This window comes from Myodes glareolus, chromosome 7 (assembly GCF_982192425.1).
Source record: "Myodes glareolus chromosome 7, mMyoGla1.1, whole genome shotgun sequence".
Classification (NCBI taxonomy): Eukaryota; Metazoa; Chordata; class Mammalia; order Rodentia; family Cricetidae; genus Myodes; species Myodes glareolus.
The window spans coordinates 62132378-62155120 of record NC_142032.1 but is presented as its reverse complement, the minus strand read 5'-3'; the positions used below and the strand labels follow the sequence as shown (position 1 = coordinate 62155120).

General features: G+C 51.1%; 1 protein-coding gene and 1 long non-coding RNA gene across 18 annotated transcripts in view; one reads left to right on the top strand and one right to left on the bottom strand.

Moving 5' to 3' along the window:
* Positions 1-13769: 13769 nt before the first annotated feature.
* Positions 13770-17729, bottom strand: LOC146893522 (uncharacterized). Its single transcript, XR_015003145.2, has 2 exons — positions 14026-17729; positions 13770-13891 (listed from the first exon to the last, which is right to left on the bottom strand). It is a non-coding gene; the product is annotated as an uncharacterized LOC146893522 (long non-coding RNA).
* A 518-nt stretch (positions 17730-18247) lies between these two features.
* The window catches only part of Brsk2 (BR serine/threonine kinase 2), a 52876-nt gene continuing 48380 nt past the window's right edge, over positions 18248-22743 (top strand). For 7 of the 17 annotated variants that reach the window (XR_015003142.2, XR_015003143.2, XR_015003144.2 and 4 more), the window contains exon 1: positions 18252-18420. Coding sequence is in view for 14 of the 17 variants with exons in the window: in XM_085693373.2 (XP_085549499.1) it covers positions 18327-18420 (94 nt within the window). In the remaining 3 variants the exon portion in view is untranslated. Of the gene's footprint in view, positions 18421-22743 lie in introns of all 17 variants that reach the window. The other 10 variants (XM_085693361.2, XM_085693360.2, XM_085693359.2 and 7 more) reach the window with 4 other exon arrangements.

Sequence of the window (22743 nt, the reverse complement as noted above, 5' to 3'; positions counted from 1 at the left end):
TACCTTTAGTACAGATGGTAGGCCGGTCTGCAGTCTTCCGTGGTATTCTGTGTCTCTGCCCCCATTCAGCCACGGGGCACTGGGATAACAGTTGCCTGCTCCCACATGCAGCTTTATGTGGGTTCTGGGGACTCGAACTCAGGTCCTCATGCTTGTGTGGCTAGTGCTTTACCCACAGAACCATCTTCCTAGCCTCTTTTTTAAAACATGCTTTATTAGCCATATAGCAATTTTTCATAAAAATGGCTTTCATTTTGACATTTCATACAGGTATATAATTTAGACTGATCACATGCATCTCCTCATTGCTGTCTTTTGTCCCCTCCTACTCCCACTGATTTCCTTTCTTCTCAAAACTAATACTCCTTCCACTTTCATGTCTTTGTTTTTTTTCCTGGGAACCCAGTGAGTTTCATTATGGTGACTTAAAGGAGCAGGAGTGCCCTGAAATCCTTTTCTTCTAAGGACTCCACTGTTATGGGTCAGGGCCAACCCCAGCAACCTCTCTATAACTTCATTGTGTCTGACCTGGCCCCATCATAGGGTCACCATGTGCAGTACTGGGGTTAGAGGCTGGATTTTCCATGTGTCCAACTGTGCCACGTATGAGAGCAACTCTACTTTTTCTCTGTGTTCTCCTGAGCCCAGGATTGAAGGCAGGTTTGTCACAAGCCTCAGTTCCATTCATCGCGTCAGGGATGGCTATGTGACTCACCAGGGTGCTTGAAGAAGTTTCCTCTATTCCTAGATTTTTTTTCTTATGAATGAATGTTAGGCTTTATTGAAAGCATTACCAGCATCTATTGAGAAAAGCCAACAATTCCTCCTTTCCCTCAGTTTACACATGAGTTTTGCCAATGAAATCTCCAAGGGTCCTTTGTCCCGGCATCCTGTGTACTGTAAATTCCAGGCACATATCCTTTCATTCTCTGAAGTTCCTCTGCCCTATCACAACCAGCTCTTCATTTCTGCTTAAGTGATGGGCATCGAGGTTGCATTTAGGACACAGGCAAGGTTGGGGTCTCTCCCGCAGGTACAGAGATGTGTGGAGGAGGTGTGGGGTTAGGGATGGGTCTCCAGGGAGTTCTTAAGTGCCAGGATTAGAACAACAACATGGGTTCCTGACACTTAAAACCTCCCTGGGAAGACAGTGGCAGCTGCCATGAGCCATGCCACTACTCCAAGAGCTGTAGGAGGGACCAGCTTTAGATGCCTGACAGATAACCAAGTCACCTGAGTTGAGTGAATGAAGAAGGATCTCCTCCTTGTGGACTGAAGAACCAAGTCCCATGTTAATGTCAGCTCTTCCATGTTAATTTGAAAATTCTGTGCAATTCTGGCTGGTGAAGATTCAGGACCCAAGTAGTGGAATCAGACAAGATGACCCTAAGGTTCTGGCAAAGAACCCAAAACCTCTGTATCTGAACAGCCAGGGTGGAAAACTTGTGAGGGAAGCCAGACAAAATGGCTCAGCAGGTAAAGGCACCTTTTGCCAAGCCTGAGGACCTATGTTCAACTCCCAGGGCCCATGTGGTGGAAGGAAAGAACAGATTTCCATAGATTGTCCTTTGACCTCCACATTCATGTTGGGCATGCAGACATGCACACACAAATAAAATAAAATGAAACAATTAAAGAAGAGAATGGAAACTTGTAAGGGAACCAGATGGCACAGACTTGGAAACTCTCTGCAAGCCTCTGGGAACGATGCAGACCAGATGTTTGTGATAACTAAATGCTACAAGTCATGGACAGAGATATGTTCAAATAGCTCACAGCCTTTGCAAGAGAATGGAGACCTTATCCAAGGTGTGCTGGGCTGCGTGCAGCAGGCAGAGCCCTCAGGAACAGATGCTCCACACACTGTGATGTCGAGTGGTGCTGGGAAGAGAAGGACACCTTGAATCTGGGCCAGACTCCCCCATGAGCAGGACAAGGTGGGGAAGCACTGCTTTTAAGAAGATACTTGAGCTGGTCAGATGCCTGCTCTGGTTCTACCACCTCTCTCATGTTGTCCTGTTGAACCAAACTTTTACAAATATCTGTATTTGTTTGTTTGTTTATTCATTTTATGTATCTATAAGAGTTTATGTGGACCACTTGCATGTAGGTACCCACAGAGGTCATCAGAGAGTGTCAGAGGCCCTAGAACTAGAATTGCATAAGGTCATAAGCCACCCTGTGGGTGCTGGGAACTGAATTCAGATCCTCTGCAGGACCAGTAAATGCTCTTAACTGCTAAGCCATCTCTCTAACCCCTAAATAAATCTTTTCAACTGAAAAAAGAATGAGTTTCTAGAGGAAACTGGGCCCAAGGTCAGTGAAGCTGACAGCTCTACTCTGCAGATAAGATAGCCTAATCCTTCATAGAGCCTATAGCCTATGCAACTCTCTTGTGTTTCTGAGCTCTGCTCTCTAGACACTTAAAACCGAAAACCCACATAAATAGCTGTGGGCTGTTTTTATTAATAGTGGTTCTCTCTCTCTCTCTCTCTCTCTCTCTCTCTCTCTCTCTCTCTCTCTCTCTCTCACACACACACACACACACACACACACACACACCACAAATGTACTTTGTAATACATATTGGTCTCTAATATGTCATCCTCCTGTCTCAGGCTCCTTGTGCTGGGATCATAGACATAGGGTATCATACCAGGCTTTAATGGTTGGATACTGTGGGGTCTGGGAGAAGATTACCCATGCTCAGCACTGGCAAAATTGTTTTCCTGTGCTTGGCTGAATTCTGAATGCATGGTGTGGCTACAGACATAGACCACTGTCAAGTGTGTCTTCTGGACTCTGGAGATACTTCCATTTATTTTTCTTCAAAATGTCAGGTATCGTTCTTAGATCAGGGGATTATGCTCCAGACTAATTAAGAATACTCATGACTGGGCCAGCAAGGTGAGCCAAGGTACTTGTCACCAAGTCTGATGACCTGAGTGAGATCTCCAGAGCTCACACTGTGAAAAGAGAGAACCAGCTCCTATAAGTTGTCCTCTGACTTCCACGTGTGTGCCACGGCATGTGCCTACACACACACACATAAACACCCAAGCATGCACACTATAGATAAATAAATGTATTTTTTAAATTTTAATTTTTTTTTAAATTCACTCAAGGTGTGGTGGGACACACCTTTAATTCCAGCACTTGACAGAGGTAGGTGGAGCTCTATGAGTCTGAGGCCAGTCTGATTTACATGGCGAGTTCCACAGTCATAGTAAAGAGTGTCTCAAACAAATACACACTGGTGCCAGGGTCAGGACAGACATGTAATTGTCCTGGAAACATTGTTGCCAGTTTTATGATAGTTACCAAAAAGTGCCAGTGACCCCCCCCTCTCTGACTGATCTCTGTCCAGGCTCAGCACACACTCTCCAGAGCCTTGCGGTGATTAAGTAGAAAGACAGCTGTGAACCTTAGTCAGTGGATCTGACCTCACCAGAACAGCTTTGCTGGGAGGCCAGCACGGGACTTGACCCAGATTCTGCTTTTCTGCCTGGTCGAGAATTAATGCTCCTTTGGAATAAGATTGCAGATCTTTCCATGTCTTTGGGGATCTCTCCTGCAAACCCTGCCCCCTTCACATCCCTCTTCACAGCATCTCAAACTCATCCTGCTTCTCCTACTGCAGGGGTTCAAAACCTAGGCCTGGATCCTTCTTATCTATGCACATAGGTGCAGATGTGTGGCCCTGTTGGGATCCTAGTGAGTGTCAGACCGTAACCCCAACCCCAACACACACACAGTCAATGCACAGGCAGGGCCCTGTGTGGGACACTGCACTCATCTGGAAAGGGGCATCTATTACTCCTTATACTCAAGGCCAGCTGATGGCAGAGAAAATTTGTATCAGATACAGTGGGACCCCAGGAGAACTCAGTCCTCACCAAGTGGGGCTGGGCAGTGTCCAGGAAGGCCTCTCTGAAAACAGGCAGAGGCAGTTTGCAGTTCCTTCTGTGGCAGGTGGCACAGTCTGAGTAGACTTTCTCCAGGAAAGCCATGTGCACTCATGCTTCTGTTCTCTGGGAGGCAGCCTCTCACTGCCTAGCCCTGCGGGGGCCCTGGGACCCTGGCTGGTGGATCAGCTGCTCCATGCAGTTCCCACCCCCTTTCTCATTAGAATGCAGATGAGGGACCTTCAGGTTGATGATGGATGATGTATGTCAGGCCCCAGGCTGACAGCACAAAGCCCCAGTCCTGGTGGTGGCCCGCACCTGCTCCGTCTGGTCTGACACTGGGAGACTGGCTGCCTGCTGTGGGGGTAGGTTCAGCGGCCAGCTGCTGGCCAGCCTTCTCTTTGTCTCTCACTCACCAGACTGTGGGATTCCACTTCTCAGTGGAGGGACCTGGCCAGGTCTGATCAAAAACTGGGTAGCAAGCCTTTTCCAGGAGATTCACATGCCTCTGGCCCTGTCCTGCAGGGGACTCTATCATCTGTGCCATCTTTTACCCTGTACTTTGTCTTCCTGTTGGTCTGGGAGCTCCCAGGACATGCGGAGATACTGGTAGGCCAGTCTGTCACTCACGCCCAGGGTAAAATGGACCATCTGCTTGCCTATTACACTGGCCCACAGCCTCTGGAGGGTGAGGTGCTGCACCAAGAGGCCAATAACTTTCAGGCAGTTCCAGGATGATCTTGCTAGGATTGCTGCACTAACTCAGAGGCAGGATCCAGGAGGGTGGAGGAGCTGGTCCCTCCTAACCTCTGGGCCTATGGGAGCAGATATCACCCTTAGGCCTCAGCCTGCAGCCCTAGAAGGCTTCAAAGTCATCTCTGCTCTGGCTGTTCTGGGTCTTCCTCCTTGGCAGAGGGTGAGTGTGGTGTCACTCAGGGCTCTGCAAGGGTCCGACCCAAGCCCTCATGGGGGGTGGGGGGGTGGTAACAGATCTAGTTGGAGCATCTGCTGACTAGAATAACTCTTTCATAACCGGTGGCACTCAGGTTGATACTGGGCTCATATCCTGATGGTTCTGGAAAAGTCCATGGCCTGGGTGTTCCTGAACATAGACTTCCAGGGCTATATTTTTCCAGTCTGCATATGATATACTGGACCCAATCCCATTCTCCACTCCTTGGGGAAGGGTCACTGCCTCACAGGTATAAACTGGCTTGGGCCCCCACCCAGGGGTCTGGGTCCCTAACTTGTATAAGCACCCTGATCAACACTGTAGGATTGCACAGAGTTGTAGTGGGCTATGGGGAAGTCCTAAAGATCCACCTGTGCCCAGACCTGCTTCTGTGAGGGCGTCTGCATGACAAAAGGACTTTTACAGACGCAATCAAGTGGAGGATCTCAGGGTGACACTGTCCCGAGTTAGGGTGGCCCCTGGACAACGTGCTAATAAAAGAGATCAAAGAAGAGTGGACAGAAAGGAGCGGGCCATGAGAATGCAAAAGAAGAGGCTAAAATGGTGTGGTTACAATCAAGGAACACAAAGAGGAGGTCAGGAAGACATTGCCCAGGCTTGGCCACACTTTTCATGGCTCTGGTCCTAGGCCTGGGAGCAGTTGAGCAGTTGGAGCAATTTCTGAAGCTCGCTCTCTCTCTCTCTCTCTCTCTCTCTCTCTCTCTCTCTCCCACTCTTTGTGTCTGTTTGTCTGTCCTGGCATGTATGCTCTCTGTGTGTGTATGCACAAATACATACACTCATGTTTATTTGTAAGTGTGCATGTATGTGCAAATATACTTGAAGGCCAGACCTTAACTTTGAATGGTTTTCCTCGGGCACTGTGAGTCTTATTTTGTGAGACACAGATTCATGCTTGGACCAAAACTCACCAATTAGGCTAGGTGGGCTGGCCAGGGAGCGTGGGGATCTTCCTGTCTCTACTCTATAACCCCAGTGCAAGCGCTTTGACCACGCACATATTTTTGGGTTGTTGTTTTGAGAGGGTGCCCTGGTCCTCATGCTTGTATGGCAAGCGTTTTACTGACTGAGCTGTTCTCCAGCTGTATTAGTTAATTTGCTGTCACCGTGATAAAGCACCATGGTCAAAAGCAACTTAGAGAAGAGTTTATTTTGGGTTTCCAGTCTAGAGGGAAAGCGCATAATGGCAGAGGAGGCTTGGCAGCAGGAAGCTGAGAGCTCCATCTTCAACCACATGCAAAAAGCCGAGAAAGTGAGCTGGAAGTGGGAGTGAGACTATAAAGTCTCAAAGCCCATCTCCAGGGAGGTGCTTCTGGCAGGAGTCCACCTCCCAAAGGTTCCTTTACCTCCCCAAGCAACATCACTAACTGGGAACCAATTTTTCAAACATTGAACCTATGGGTGACTTTTCTCACTCTCACCCCCATACGGTTTGGGTTGCTCCTGACACATTTTGAGCCCCTATCCTATGAACATAATGCAGTGAAACTCAGGAAGTATGACAGAAAGCCTGGGCCACTCGCACCCTTGCACAAGGCTCTTCTCCAGCAACGGCACCATGGGGGCAGAAAGTAGGATGGGGGTGATAGAGGCTGGGGAGGGGCAGGAAAGAAATGTTTCATGGGAACAGAATTTCCCTTGGAAGGATGGAAAGTTCTGGAGGTGGATGGTCAAGGAGCTTCATGCTGCTGAGCTGTGCACTTGAAAGTGGCTAAGATGAGAAAAATTATACGTATATTTTTATTTTTATACATATTTTTAATTTAAAATTTCATTTATTTTTATTGTATTTATGTGTATAACATGAGTGCTTGGTGCCTGAGGAGGCCAGAAGAGAGCATAACGTCAGATCCTGAGCTGCTACATGGGTTCTGGGAACTGAAGCAAGGTTCTCAGCCCAAAACAGGAAGTTCTCTTACCTGTGAATTTCAGTCTCTATTTTTAATTTTTTTATTCCGCTTGTTTATTTGAAGTCTATTGTGTGTATGTGTGAGGTGAAAGCCTCAGAGCCCGTGTGGAGGTGAGAAGACAATTCACGAGAGTTGGATCTCTTCCACAACATGGGTCCTAGGGATGGAACTCAGGCTGTCAAGCTTGATGGCAGCCACCTTTATCCCCTGGATCATCTTACAGCCCCTAAGGGGACTTTTGATACGACACCCGGGGTATTCCTCAACTCCCCTGGGGGTGAGACATTGGGTATGACATGGCTTTCACCGGAAGCACTGGGTGTGACGGTTTCTTCTCATTTTAAGAAAAGCCAGTGATCTACGTATGGTGTCACATGCCTATAATTCCAGCTCTTGGGAAGCAGAGACAGGAAAATTACGAGTTAAATGCCACCTTCTGTTATTTAGTGAATTGGCAGCAAGTCAGGGCTGTATGAAGCTTTGTCTTCTCTGAAAAAAAGAGGGAGGGAGGGAGGGAGGGAGGGAGGGAGGAAAAGAGAGAGAGAGAGAGAGAGAGAGAGAGAGAGAGAGAGAGAGAGAGAACAGGAGAAGGAAGAGGAGGAGAAAAAAAGAAAAACCAGTGCACCAGATGAGCCAGGGAATCCCCGATTGTTACCGGGGCCCTCTTTCTTCAGTGACAATGATGTGTGGTGCAGCAAGAAGCCAATGCAGTAACCCCACGGGAGTGTGAACACACACAAATGTATGTGTTCTCACCAATACTACCCTCAGAGGCCCCTTCTCGGCATTAAGTGGATTGTTCACTTAATACTCAGTGCTGAGGTGCACACGGAAAGCATCAGCGAGGCAGAAAGGGCAGACATCTGGCAGGGTTATCAGTACCGCGGAGCGCCACAGCCTGAGAAGCAGCGCCTGACCAGGAAACCACACACACACACACACACACACACTCCCCAGCTGTCCAGATATGCCCCACAGTCCCTCTCCTTTGCTCCCAAGGCTGCATCAGGTTCCCTTGTTCACCTGACCCAGCTTCCTAGAACCTCTTCCACCCGACCAGAAAGTGTCTTGAGGGGTGTGGGGTGGGGAAGGATCCTGTTACTGCAGATCCACCTGCCCTGAGAAATCTTTCCTTTGGCTTTCAGGCAAGTCCCTGGGTCCCTTTAGGTTAGCATTCTCCTTCCCAGTCTCTCTCCTCAGCAAGTGACACATGTTACCTAGTACAAGGGACATCTTGCAGGATTTGTTGTTGAGTGAAGCAATACAAGTAAACCTGTTTGAGGAAATTCCGTTCACGGCATCAAAGGGAGATTCGCAAATGGCAGGTAAAGTGATGGGTCTCTGGTATCCCAGGGTCCATGCTGGAACTAGGGGAGACAAAGGCACACGCTCAAATTATTAATTCAGCAGATGTGTACAGAGTGTACAGAGAGGGGTCTGTGGAGTTGGCTGGGGTTCACAGAAAAACTACCTTTCTACAGGGTTCTGATTCCCCTTTCTGGAAGCCTGTGGCTTCAGGCTCATCCCAGGAACCCCTGCTCAGAGGGTACAGACCCAGCCCAAGGCTCCCTTTCTGGGATTGGCTGAAGGGAGGCACATGTGAGAATCGGAACCGGGTGGGAAAGAGGTCAAATATGCAGTGGAGCCAGGCCTGCAGAATACAGGGGGTAGGAGGTCAGCAAGGAGCGTTCAGGCAGCCCTTGTACAAGGGGTAAGAGTGCTTCATAAGAGCCTGCTGCTGGTGTTGCATAGTGCACAGTCCGAGAATGACTACAATGCCACCTTAGTTCCAGCATTTTCCTGAACTCTGAATGGCTCGTCAGGAGGTGGTGGTTTCCACCTTTGAGCCTTTGTGGACCTTTCCCCCCACCCTCACCCCGCGACAGGGTTTCTCTGTGTAGCTTTGAAGTCTGATTTGGAACTTGCTTTGTAGACCAGGCTGGCCTCGAACTCACAGAGATCCATCTGCCTCTGCCTTCCGGATGCTGGGATTACCACTGCCCAGCTCTCTTTGTGGACCTTTGAGCAACAAGTGAGAAAATCACAAACCCATCGACAGCTTCAACTCCTAGCGCCAGCGGGAGGCAGAGGAAATGAATCAGCTTTCGCCTATGGTGTTTGATTAAGAGGGAATTGTTAAATACAGTTAAATCACTGTTGATGTTAATGATAAACCTTCATTGTAAGCACTCTTTTTAAAATTTATTTTACATAACAGCTGCAGTTTCCCCCACCTCCTCTCCTTCCATCTGTGTCCCTGCTCCCCCCACCATCTACTCCTCTTCCATCTCCATTCAGAAAGGGTAAGGCCTCCTGTGGAAGTCTACAAAGATGGCTTATCAAGTTGAGGCAGGACCAAGCTCCTCCCCCTGGCATCAAGGCTAGGCAAGACATCCCACCAGGGGATAGGTTCCCAAGAGCCAGCTCATGCATCAGGGACAGGTCTCCAAGGATCTGGACCTTCTCATGTCAATCATTAACTAGGAAAATGCCCTACAGATTTGCCCAATCTGCCAATCTGATGGGGAACAATTCTTCAAATGATGTTAGCTCTTTCTAGAATCTAGGACCTAGATGACCCTAGCTTATGTCAAGAAGACAAATGCTAACCAGTGCAGCTCTATCATGTATTCCTGGAGAGGAATATTTTGCTGACTTTTGATATTTATCATTGGTAGAGTTGCATATTCTGGTAATATGAGGGTAAAATGGCAGTGCCATTTGAAACGGTGGCAGCAGGGCAGTAACAAAGGTGACGTTGGCAGCAGTCATCCTGGCAGTGAGAGGGATGGTGCTGGTAACAAAATGAGAAGGTGGCTAAGGAGATCCAAAGAGTGGCTGCAGAATAACGAGAAGAGGCAGAGGCAGCAAAGACGAGGCATGGCAGAAGTGGAGGGCGGAAAAGGGAGAGAGGGAGGAAGGGAAGGAGGACAGGAGGAAGGGAGGGAGACAGGGAGAGAACAGAGGGCAGAGCGCATAAGCAGGTCAAGGTACTTGCTGCCAAACTTGACAACCTCAGTTTGATCCTGTAGAAATATTTAAAGATTTCTCTTTCATTATTGTTTTTTCTTTCTTTCTTTCTTTCTTGTTGTTCTTTTTTTTTTTTTTCAAGAAAGAGTTTCTCTCTGTAATAGCTTGGTGTCCTGGAACTCACTTTGTAGACCAGGCTGGCCTGGAACTCACAGAGATCTGCCTGCCTCTGTCTCCTGAGAGCTGGGATTAAAGGGGTGCCTGGTTAAGGTTTATCTTATTATTTTGTGTATATGTGTGCATGTTTCAGTGTATGCTTGTGCACACCTTGCAGCAGAATTCTGTGGAGGACAGAGAGTGCATCAGGTCCCCTAGAACTGAAGTTACAGGCAGCTATGCACTGCCCAATGTAGGTGCTGGAAAGTGAACCCAGATCCTCTACAAAACCAGCAAGTACTATTAACTGCTGAGTCATCTCTCCAGCCCCTAAAACTTATTAAAAAACAAAAACAAGAAAGGTAGGCGGGGCAGTGGTGGTGCACACCTTTAATCCCAGCACTTAGAAGGCAGAGGCAAGCAGATCTCTGTGAATTTGAGGCTAGCCTGGTCTATTGAGGGAGTTCCAGGACAAGCATGGCTACACAGAGAAATCCTGTCATGAAAAACACACAAAACAAGGAAGGAAGGAAGGAAGGAAAAAAATGCTAAAGATGAGAAACTACAGTCTTGCTAGAAAAAAGTTCCACTGAGCTGCTAAGCTTCAGGGGCCAAGGGCCTCAGATTCCCTGGGTCTGAAGCTGTAACTCCAGCGCTATCAAGGGTGAAGGATCTGACATTTTAGTACTGACATCTGTAACACCAGTCACTGTAACAGCTTGGGGTTGCGTGCAGGCCAGTTAGGAAGGTTAGCCCTAGGCCACTTCTGCCTTCTGCAGCCCACTGCTGCCACTCATTGCTGTTGGAAGCTGGGGATTGCATCGTTGCCAAGTACTGGGGTCACTAAAGGTTAAAGTGCAGAGTTATAGGGCGGTGTATAGAGAATTGAAGTCTCTGGTTTCTAAAGTTTGGAACAGTACACCCTCAGCTCTCAGGGCTTGAGTTTTTGTAAGATTGGGACAGCCCACCCTAGGTCTTGGGCACTCAGGAGCCAGGGACTACCTGCACTAGAAGAGATTCTCCTTACCTGCCCACAGATTTTTATCCAGTAGTACCCCAGTCAAATGATTTTTTTTTTAAATGCAGCATGAGAACACACTTTCCTATGATTGGAAGATTCCAGACCCAGCCTTTTGTCTCCCAGCTTGGGCCTGCTGGGCTGGATTTTCATACCCTTAAGTGTCATAAGCAGTTGTTTTGTGCCATTGTTTGGGAGATCTGTGTCACAGCAAGAGGCTGACCTCTTCTCACCAAAGTTACAAAGCTTCGGGGATACACATTGGTTGACCAGAAGGAAGAAGGAACCAAATGGGACTTACCTAGAACTTCGGTTGAGTCTCCCGTGGCCTCCTCTGCCTGATCTCTACCTTAGTCATGATGACAATGATTATATGGCCTACGAGGTGTTGACGACACCCACTCACAAACCATTGGCTGTTTCCTGCCTGGGACACTCTAGCCAGTCAGCACGGAGGTCCTGAATTGGGCTTCATCCTGATCATGGGGACTGTCTTGCTGTACAGGACACCAGACCCTGATTTTAAGAAAGATTGCTTTTTAAGCTCAGGGATGGGGCAGGAGAGTCTTAGTTTGTGGTTGTGGTTGGATCTTCTCGAACGAGGACAGCTGACTAGCTCTCACTCTGCATTTCTGCCTTGGCCCTACACACACCCCAGCCTTGAGGAACCTTGTGAAGAATTAGCCTGTTTTATGGAAACTGAGATACCAACAGGCACGGGGGGTGGGGGGGTGGGTGGGTGGGTGGGGCGACACAAGCCTCATAGCTGAAGGAGGACAGGAGTGAAGTGGCTGCTACACCCTAGGCCCAGCCTCCCCAGCAGGCTTTTGACAGAATCTGCAGGGTGAGAAGGTTGAGATGGCAGTAACATCTGTTTCCTAGGGTTCTGCCATGAGTTCAGGAATCCTGCGGCTCTAGGAGCCCACGGGCTATAGCCACCTGACGAGCATCTCAGGTCCTCTCTTCCCATGTCTGCTCTTGGTTGTAGTCCTGGACCCCTTCTGACTAGTTCCTGGCAGGCACTATATGCAGCAGTGTCAGCAGCTCTCAACTATGGGTGGGTAGCAAGGTGTGTAGAAATCTACAATCAACAGGAGTTATAGCTTGATCCACAGTAGGAGGATAAACACCCCAACCCACTAGCTTCACAGAAAAACGGAGCAGCTTCCAAAAGTGTCAGCTTCCAGCAACTTCAGAGCTCAACCAATAGTGGGTTGGGTCCTGTCTGCCTCCACATACCGCTGACGTCAGCAGAGATGCCCTGGCTTCGAGCCCAGTGCTATGATTAGGAAAACACAATTCTTAGTATCCAATATGTTTTAATGAAAATAAAATGCTCTCGATTTTCCTTCTGGTCTGCTGTTTGTCTTTGTCATGGGGAGGTCAGATGCTTTCTGCTGCTTCTAGACACTGGGGCTGAAAGATCTATCAGGAGGGGAAATGGGCTGTGGGAAACAGAAATGGACAGAGTTGCCAAGGAGCTCTGGTGCTTGTCTGGACTGTGGCCCGGGGTCACCATGCTGGGGTAGGAAGGGTGGCAGGAACCCTAATCTGTCACCAGAGACAAAGTATGACACAGCCATTAACAACCCTAGGCTTGTCCGTGTGCAGTACAAGCATGTGTGCAGCGGAAGCACATGTGCAGGACAGCTGGCCTGTGCCTCAGTGCTGTGACTCCAGGGTGTTGTTTAGAGTCCCTCTGTCCCTGTGTCACACCTGGAGAAGCCACCGGAGATCTGTCCTCCTTACAGCTGTGAGGGAAGCACAACAGTCTATCAGGTGCAAGTCTGTGGTCAGTCCCTGTACGCTGCACTAGCCAGACAGGTCTGTTGGTCACACCCAGGACTGGTGCCTATCCAGAGGATGAGGTGCTGGTTCTGTGCCTTAGGGAAAGCCAGGGAACAACACTCTTCTGGCAGCTCTGTGTATGAGCCCTGGCTTTGCAAGGACCTAGACACAATTGTTTAGGAGGTGTTCAGGGTGTGTTTGGCATTCACCTTAACACTGGTACATGTTAGGGAAAGGCTCGCAGAGTAGGGGGCTTAGAGTGGATGGGAAGAGGTCAAGTGGTGATTAGGGGATATACAGGGGCAGGGAACTCTGACTACAAGGAGGCACTGTGCAGATCTCAAGCTTCCCAGAGGGTCAGGGCTAAGGGGGACAAGGAGTGATGGTGGCCTCAACAAAGAGCAAGTCCCTGGCTTTTGCTCTCAAGGTGAGGATGATGGGGGTGGACCTCAAAGGATGTGGGAGACCTTTAGCTGGACTGCAGTCTCTCTGCAGAAGTCCTTACCTGAGAGGGAGGACTCTGGGTTTCTATGTGAAACCCCACAACTTTACCAGCCACAAAAGGCTTGATATCTGAGGTACACCTAGCCTCAGGGCTGCTGTGGGACTCCAGCTCAAAGCCCAAGTTTGTTCCCACCCTGGCCCTTGAGGAAGGGGGTGATAAGGACAAGGCTCTGTGGCTTCTTCACAGAAGGAGTTGGAGGTTCAAGGATCACACTGCTCGGGTGAAACGGGATTCATATTTCTTCATGTATGAGCAAATATGGGGCAGTTCAATGCACACTCAGTAGCCATGACAACCATAGGCAGCTCCTTACCCTCACTTGGAAAATGGTCATCACTTGGAAAATGATCAGGTCAGTACCAAGAGAGGACCATGGTATCGGAGGTTCCGGAGAAAAGCAGGAAAGAAACCTTTATTAAATACAAATTTCATGAGAGACGTTTGCTTTGCAAAAGAGGAAGTCCGTCAGATACTGGGTATGGAGAGTTGACACACAGGGTTACCTGGTGTTGAAAAAAAAAACTTTCAAGAAATTGACTCAATGTGCTGAGATGCTGACTTTAATTATCAGTGTCCACCATGACTGAGATGCTCTTCCCTGGCAGCTGAGGAATGCTTTGGAGGTGTCTGAGGCAGGAGATGCCTTGATGTACATCTCTGTAAACTCTGAAAAGCAAATAGCAATAATAATAAAAACTAAATTGAAACCATAAATAGTCTCATTACAAGCAAGAGCAGGCAGGATGAGAATGCTAGGCAGGGCACCTCTCCTCAAAGCAGGTCTGTGGCTGGGGACTCACCTTTGCCTCGGAAGCCATCTCATTAAATGAGTCAATACAAGGAGGGTGGAACTGAAAATCCACTGTGGAAGGTACAGTCTTGATTCTGTCTTGATTCAGCTGTAACCAGTGGCCTGGGAAGACTCCGTGCAGACAGTGTTTGCTCAATTGCCTTGGACACAGTTTCTTTCTTCATCAATTCTTTATGGCTTGCTCCAGAAGGAGTGGAGGGAAGAGAAAATAATGCATGCTCCTGGCAACTGCAGTACTTGCATTTACTGCATTTGTTTAATACCGCCACTGCAAACTTCCTTCCCTCTCCTCCTTCCAGGGAGGGTGTGGGTGCATATTCCCAGCCTGCCCTCCACTCTGGTTGTACAAGACAGTAAGGAGCCAGGATGAGGGCCCCCTGGTGCTGTCTCCTAGGGAATGCATTCAGGGGCCTGGGTTGTTTCCCAGGAAATGGATTAATGCTTTAAACTGATCCAGGAGGCCTTGGAAACAATGTTTCCTTTCCTTGCTCCCCATAATCCTGCATCCGGCTCTGGCTTCCCCCGCCCTTAGCAGTGGGGGCCCCAGATGCCATAAAACAATATCCCATGTGCCAGAAAGTAAAGGAGGAAAGGAACAAAAGCACCAATTTCAAAATGTGACTCTCCAGCCTGCTCTCAATTTTTTAAAGCGTGGGAAAATGCACAACAGCACACAGCACCTTGTGGTCCTTTTCAGATGTATCCACATGCCAGTCTCTTATCCGCATTTGGAGAGCTGTGCAACCCTTCCCAAGGCCAGCGCTGTGTTTTCTTAGCCTTGTTTTCTTCTTGGACAAACGTGAATGGAATAATAGGTCGGGTGGAGGAACAAGTGAAGATAAGTGGAGGTACACCTTCCCAAACTCACATGGACCTACAGCTTGGCCACCTGCCATCCCTAAGCCCCTCCCAAGCCCAGGTCCCACAGCTGAATCACTGTAAAAGCAGTTCCAAAGTAGTGGCCTCTGCCCCGGGACTTACATTCCTTAGTCTTGGGGTTATCTAGTCCTATCTCTTTCTCTAGGTTAGCCAGGCTAATGGGAAGCAGGCCCAGTCTGCAGGAATTCTGAGCCTTTCCTGGCTTCTTTGTCTCCCTCCTGACTGTCGTCTCCCCAAAATGCTCTGTAGCCTCTCTCCCTGGGCAGGCAGAGGCAGGCATGGCAGTATATGCCTGTAATCTCAACACTTGGAAGGGGGATCACGGCAAACTTGAGGCCAGCCTGGAGTACATGGAGAGAGCCTGTCTCAAAACAAAACCAAAAAGAAGCAGGTGGGAAAGGCAGAGAACTTTCCCTGGGACCCTCAGGCTACGGGTGCTGGGATCTGCCTGACACTAGGTAAGGAAATGGGAAACATTCTTTTTTAATGACTGTGTATCATAGGTTTTTGTTTCCTGGCCTAATGGCCCAGCCTACTAAAATTAGTTTGAAACATTAACTGGGCATTCCTACAGGTTCACAAGAATTCTTTTCATGTATCTCTGGAATCAACTTACGGATTCTCTTAAGGATTTTCATTACTGGGTCCTTGGAAGTAGTGGGCTCCACTTACTTTTTTTTTTTTAACCTATCTTTATCTGACGTTGGTCTTGGGTTATGTTAAATAATTCTGGATGTACTGGTATAGTGGGAGGTTAATCTGCCAGAGAGGCCCCCAGGTTTGGACAGGGGTCTCCCTTTCTAACTCTGGAGCAGGTCAACTTGCTCAATAGCAGTGGATCCCTCACAGCTCCTACCCCACAATACAATGGAACAAGTGGGCCCCACTAGCCATGGCACCCGCAATCACAAGTGCCTCTTAGCTGACCATTACTTGGAATGTCCCTCAGTTTCAGATCCACTAACCCTGGGTGACTGCAAACTGGTCAAAGACTTTGTGCTTGTGAGTTCACAAAGATGAGGTAGGGGATGTGACATATGTTCTAAAGATGTAGAATCTGAGGATTTTTGGAGCAGGTTTGGTTGGAACCTAGGCTCCGGGTAGTCCTGGCAGTAGAGAGTCACTGGGCTTCCAAGCCATAGAACAGCAGGGGCACAGTTGCTCCTGGAGGGCACATCCAAGGGAAGAGGCTCTACACCTGACCCTGGAGACCTGCTGATTGGTGTTGGCTGGATGCACACACACAAATGGGCAGCAAAAGAGAGGGGAAGAGACTGGGACGCAGAGAGTAGACTGCAGGTAGGGAGAGAAAAGTCTTGAAGATAAAAGTTTTGGGAACCAAATGAAGATAGCCACAGACCAAAGGCTGCTGAGGCCACTGGAAAGGCAGAAATGTAGACAAGGAGGCCCAGCTGACCAGGAGCGCCGTAGTGGATAGGGACCGGGCACAGCCTTTCCTTTCTTCTGAGAATCATTGGTCCTCCTACTCACCTGCCCGTGTTCTACTTCTGCTGATCGCCCCTGTCCAAATCCTGTTGAATACTCTACTCCAAGGTTCCAAATACTATGACGCGTTGCTGAAAAATCTCCCAGTGGTGCCAGCATCAGCCCGAGGCTAACCTCTGAGATTACCTGGTGTTCCCATTAGCAGGCCAGAGCTGCTCATTCCGGGACAACACTCAGTACCCAATGACCCTAAATCTACCACCTTTGAAGATCGGGCCAGCTCTTTGAAGGGGAAACTGTTCTGAGAGTTTGTTCTTATATTGGACATATGAACAGACCACAGTGTTCTTAATCTCTGTTGATCTTCCCTGGTAGTGCTGGAAAGAGTGAGGCCCTCCTTAGGGTTACACTATGACACCTAGGGTGGGCAGGGCCAGGTAGGAGGCTGAAGGTGAAGGTGACATTTCATACCTAGGGTCTTGTTAACCTGGCACGTTGACTAATGCAGCTTCCATTGAGGTACACAAGAAGTTTAACCCACATGTGGAAAGTTCTGGGCCTGGGCCCCATTTCAACTCTTCTACCACCTTCCACCCACAGCACAAAAGGAGGGTCCCTTTAGGTTTGACTGCTTCCACTGCTGGCCTTACGGCCGTACAATTTTCTGAGGCTTTTTGGGATCCTAGGTGCCATGAAGCCCCTTGACTCACAGCTTACCTTAAATATAGAAATGTCTGCAGCTAAGGTCTTGGAGGCACCAGGGGACCCTGCCGCAGAGTGCCTCTGCTAGAGTTCATTGATCCTACTGTACTGGTGTCTACTGGCATACCGCGAAAAATGCTGGCCCCTTTCTCACGGGAACAGAAACAGCCGGTAGAGAATGGCATCCAGGGCACTCTGGGTACTGCAGTGTACAGCTCTCTCGATCCGCATGAAGCGTTCCGCCTCATATACAGAACACTACCTGTGTTCAGAGCTCTAGCCTGCTCATAGCACCCACGCTGTATGCAGAACCTCAACGTAAAAGCAGCATCTCCACCCCGTCTGCAAAACCCGGTCCGCGAACAGTATCCTCGCCAACGCTGAACATCCCCACCCTGCAGGGAGCACCTGTGCCTGGTGACCAGCATTCCAAACCTGCCTGCAGCACCCTACCACGGTACAACGGCTGAGTTTTATATACAAAACTCTCACGAGGGGCGGAAAACTCCTCCCCAAACCCAGGGGTGCAGGGAGAAACCCCCAGACCAAGGCGGCCACATGGACTTCTCCCTGAGGCCTGCTGCCTGCACCGCCCTAGCATTCCATTTAATGACAAGAACCTCGGCAGCGAGAGCACAGTCGGAAGGCTCCTGGTCCTGGAGTAGCCTCCACTTCGCCCCCGCCCCATTGACACCCCAATCTCGCCTTTCCTGGCCCAGCGGCTCAGCGGCCCAGCGGCCCAGCGCGCTCTTGGAGACTGGCGGGGCGGTCCAGGCGGACGGCGCTGATTGGGCCATGGCTGTGATTGACAGCTGCAAGCACCACTTGTCACGGTAGCTGCGGCCGGTGGCGCCCGCTCGGGCTCGGCTCGGGCTCGGCGGCACTCGAAGCTGCTCGGCTGCTCGTCTGGGCTCGGCTGAGCGGCTCGGTTCGGTTGCTCGGAGGGGCTCGGCTGCACGGCCACGGACGGGCGTGCGCTGGGGGGCGCGGGGCGCGGGCCTCGGAGGTGGCGGCGGAAGCCTGGTGCCCCCGCCCGCCGGGTCCTCTCAGAGAGGCAGAGAGGCATCCCCGCGGCCCGGCCTCGCACGGGTGCGGCGGGCGCGGCGTGGGGGGCGGCGGGGGCGCAGAGCGGCGCGGCCCGCCCTGGGGCGCCGCGGGCCGGGTCAGCGCGGACGGCGCTTGGCGGACTCGGACGCACGGCTGGCCGGCCCCTCCCTGCCCGCGCGCCCGGGCGCCCACTCGCCGGCGCGGGGCCCGGGAGCGATGACATCGACGGGGAAGGACGGCGGCGGGGCGCAGCACGCGCAGTATGTGGGGCCCTACCGGCTGGAGAAGACGCTGGGCAAGGGGCAGACAGGTGCGTGCGCGCCGGCTGCTGGGGGCGCGGGCGGGGCCGGGGTGGGGGGCGGGCGCGCGGCCGCGGGGCCGGTGAGACCGTGCTGACCGGCCGGGCGGGGCTGAGGGAGGCCTCAGAGCAGGGATGCTGCAGGCCCGGCCCGGCGGCCGCGAACAATGGGCGGCGGTGCGCCGACGTCCTCCGCACTCCTGGGTCCTGTGGTGGAGCCCCGCAGCCTACCGGTTGCGGGCGGGCGGGCGCAGCCCAAGGGCACGCGGCGCGGCCTGGGGCGCACGGCGATTGGGGCAGCAGGAGCCGGGCCTGGCGGCTCCCGGCAGTCCCGCTGCAGGTGCGCGGCCCAGGGCCGCATTGTGCGCCCGAGCTAGCGCCGGTCCCATTGTGCCGCGGGAGGAGGGGGACGAGCGGGCGCCCATCTGCCGTCTGCCGCGCTAATAGGCATGCTGCCTGAGCAGCTGCGTCCCGGCTGCATGACCCCCACCTCCAGGCAACGGCCACCGCCCGGCAGGACCTGGCCTGGCTTTCCTAGCCCTGACCTCCGGCTCGGGTGGGGGGGTGGGGTGGTGGTGACAGCTCAGGAACCTTAGGAAAGCTGGACAGCGCCTTCTTCTGCACCCAGCCTCAAGCCTGATCATCTGCGACATTGGGCTTCCCTGGGGAGGTAGAGGGTGACAGTTCCTGGGCTTAAGCCATACATCCTCGTCTGACGGTTGGAACAGACCTGGGCCTACAGCAGAGACGAATCTCCCCAAGAGTCCTCACTGTCTTTCTCTGGGCAGGTTCCATCTCTGCACAGCTCTCCCGTAGACTAGCAGAGAACCCGGCTACCTTGAATTTGGCCAGCTTTCTGGGGCGGGCTGGGTTTAGTCAGCCCCCTCATCTGGTCAGCTAGGCGCATTCACACAGTCGTCTTTGTGGGAGGCTGGGACTCAGCCATTTTCTTTCTTCTCTCAGGACTGGCCTGTCTTCCGGCTGCCCAAAGGTCCGACTGGAACTGCCCACATCTCCTGTCCATTTGGAAAAGTTCCCTAGAGCCGGTGCAGGCTTGGGAGTGGAGGACAGCGGGAGGGTGCAGTGTTGTTCGGGTGGGGGCTTAGGGGCCCTCTAGAAGCACCCCAGGGCTTCAGGGAGGCAGTGGTAAAGGCGATGTTTGGGAAGGAGATGGGCCAGGCTGAGTTCCCTTGGAGGCCTGCAACTGCGATGTCACGGAGGCAGAGGCATATATGTGTGTGTGTGTGTGTGTGTATATATATATATATTTGAGCCCCAGAAGCTACATCTTCCCACCCTGGAGTCAACCCCTAAGCTCAGCAGTCAACACCAAGGCACTGAGCAAGGGACTCAGGACTGAGGGTAAGGCATAGGCAGGTGGTGTTCCATTGAGTTCCGGATATGCATGTTTCCTGGGATGAGCAACTGTAGTGTGTGAGGGAAGGGCCTGGAGCAGCAGAATGCAGGAGGCATTAAAATAATCTAATTATCCTACCAATAAAACGTTGTTATAAGAAGCCCTGGGCGTGTAAGTGATGATAGCAGTGAATGATGCATGGTGCCTTGTGGACCCTGTGGGTAGGGGCTGGCTTCCCTGTTTTCTCTGTGACATTACATGGTCGTGTAGTTAATGACACCATGATGGTCAGTGATCTAGAAGGACCCTGAGCAACCTTGCTCCTGGGCCATCTGGACACACCCTCTCTCCTGACTTCTGACCACCAGAGTGCAAATGTGCAGCCGAGGATACTATTCATCATGTTTCATCATGTGTGCCTTCCCGCTCTGCTATTGAAAGGTCATCCTGGTGGATGTAGGTAGGTCCTGACTGTATTTGCTGGGCCTGGCCACTTAACACCAGATGCCCACAGAATTGCTGTGTCTCAGCCTTATGTGCTGCCCCTGGATCAGGCAGAACCCAACTTCTTGCCAGGGAAGCTTGATGAGGAGTGTAGGCTAGACTCTGTCCACTTCTGCCCTGCTTACATGCTGATCTGAGGGTTTCTCCTGGCATGACCACATGTCATGGGAACACACACACAGATGGCTCTCAGTTCTTACCCACCTGCTCATTTCAACACTAACCCTTGCTTCTTTCTGCTTGTGTCTGCCTATCCACACATAAGCTGCTTCTTGGAGCTGTGAGATAGTGTGGTGGCAGTGAGCCTTGTGGAGTAGTGTAAGCCCATTACCTAGAGGAAGACGGACCACAAGATGTTGTCTCCATGGACTTAGCTGGGGTGGGGACATGTGGCTCCTGTATGCTTTCTGGAGCATCCAATCTGCCCCTTCTTTTGGACTGCCCATGGGGCGGTGGCTTGGGTCCAGAGTTTCTCTTACCACTTTTGCTGGTGTTTGGCCTCTGCATCTGGCTGCTGTGGCTGTGGTCATGCAGTCATCTCTCTTCCTGTTAAACTATCCTTGGTGGCCTTGAGTATATCCTCTGATGACGTCCCTCCTGGGTTCAGGTGCTGAGTGACATTGGAACGCTTGGAACCCTGGCCAACAGAAGCTGTTCAGGAGTTGGGGGCACACCAGGGCCAAGTGTTCCTGGGCTGGGCTGCAAATCCCAGGACTCTGCAGGACTTTCTCCTGATCTGACATGCTCCCCCCCCCCAGTTCTTTCCAGACTTGGCCTCTACAGAGATGGGAGATAGTTACCTTTGAAGGCAACCCTAGAGACTGAGTTGGAATGGGAGATGCTTCAAGTCTAGGTGGTATCAGACCAGAAAGAGGGTTGCATAGGCTGTGTAGCCTCACTACTCTTCTGCCCATGCTGGAGCTCTGCCTTCGTGGGCCCATAGCCCAGGAGGGCCTGTAGGATCCTGTCTTTGTTAGGATTTCTATAGCTGTTCTAAATCACCATAACCAAAAGCAACCTGGGGAGTACAGGGTTTATTTCAACTTACACATCACAGTCCATCATGGAAGGGAGTCATGGCAAGAAACTTAAGGCAAGGCAGGAATCTGGAAGCAGGAACTGAAGTAGAGGCCATGGAGGAACGTTGCTTACTTGTTCAGCCTGCTTTCTTGCACCATCCCAGGACTTCCTACCCAAGAGTGGCATCACTCACAATGGAATGGGTGATTATCATATTAATCATTAACCAAGAAAATGGTTGTCTACAAGCCAATTTGGTGGGGGCATTTTTTTTTCTCAATTGATCTTCTTCTCTCTCCCCAAATCTAGTCTGTGTCAAGTTGATGTAAAAGCTAGCCAGCACAGACCTACTATAGGAAGTGATGACAGGGTCCTCTACTCTGCAAGAAGTGGTCAGTCAGGCCAAGAGAAAGGGATGAGTGGAGGATTGCCTTCAAGCTTACCTCACTGGGCTCACAGGTCAGTGGAGGGTCTGCCAGATTGAGAGACCTGAAATACCCATTTCACACTTCTGAATGGCCTTTAAGAGGTTGAATGGGAGCTCTGATGACTGGCAGGCTACAGGGGAACCTTGAGGTAGAAGAAGCTGTGAGGGTGGGATTAGGTGGGCAAGGGGGGAGACAGGTGAGAAGGGAGACAGGTGAGATGGAGACAGGTGTAGAGAAACAGGTGAGGATGTAGCAGACCCATAGGTGTCCCAGGACCAGGAATGTTGATATTCATGGGTAGAGAGCAACACAGTGAACAGAAGCAGGATTGAAGGTGGATGCTGGGACCTGGTCAGTTTTTGAAAGTCAAACAGTGAGTGAGTGGCTGCTGTGTCAGGCCCTGTAGATGAGCCATGCTGGTGAGGAGCTGAGGGGAAGCTGTGTAGGGCCAAGCCCCAGGGCCCCTCAAGCTGGGTGGAAAGGGCCTGGTGGCTTCTGCAGCGGGGAAAGTGGATAGCATGTCGTGACCGGTGATTGCTACTCACCAGGTTCGTCTGGCTCCTGCTGTGAGTCCCTCATGGAATTATACAGCCTTCTTCTACATCTGGCTCTGGCCATCTGACCTCGTTGTACAGATGAGGGTACCGTGGCTTCAGAACTAGCACTCTGTTAGAGTTCTACTTATTGGGAACAGGGGATGATTTATCTCCTGCCCAGTGCCTTGTTCAGAGCTCAGATCAGGTGGCATGCAGGTCTGGGAGCTGCATGGGCCATGCAGGTCTCCTGCCTGTCTTCTGCCCTGCTTAGCTCCTCTCTGGCTGAACCTGGGCACTGCCCGCCCTCTTCCCGCAGTTCATACTTGCTCAGGGCTCCTATTTTCTCTGAGAGCTTTTCATAGGCAGCGGGACACAGAGGCCAGGGAAGAGGAGTTGTGCTTGAAGGATGTGCGCTCTTGGTAGAGGGTGTAGAACCACAGGGGAACCATCCTGTCCTGGCTCGCTGAGGTGGCTCGCAGTACATCCGTGT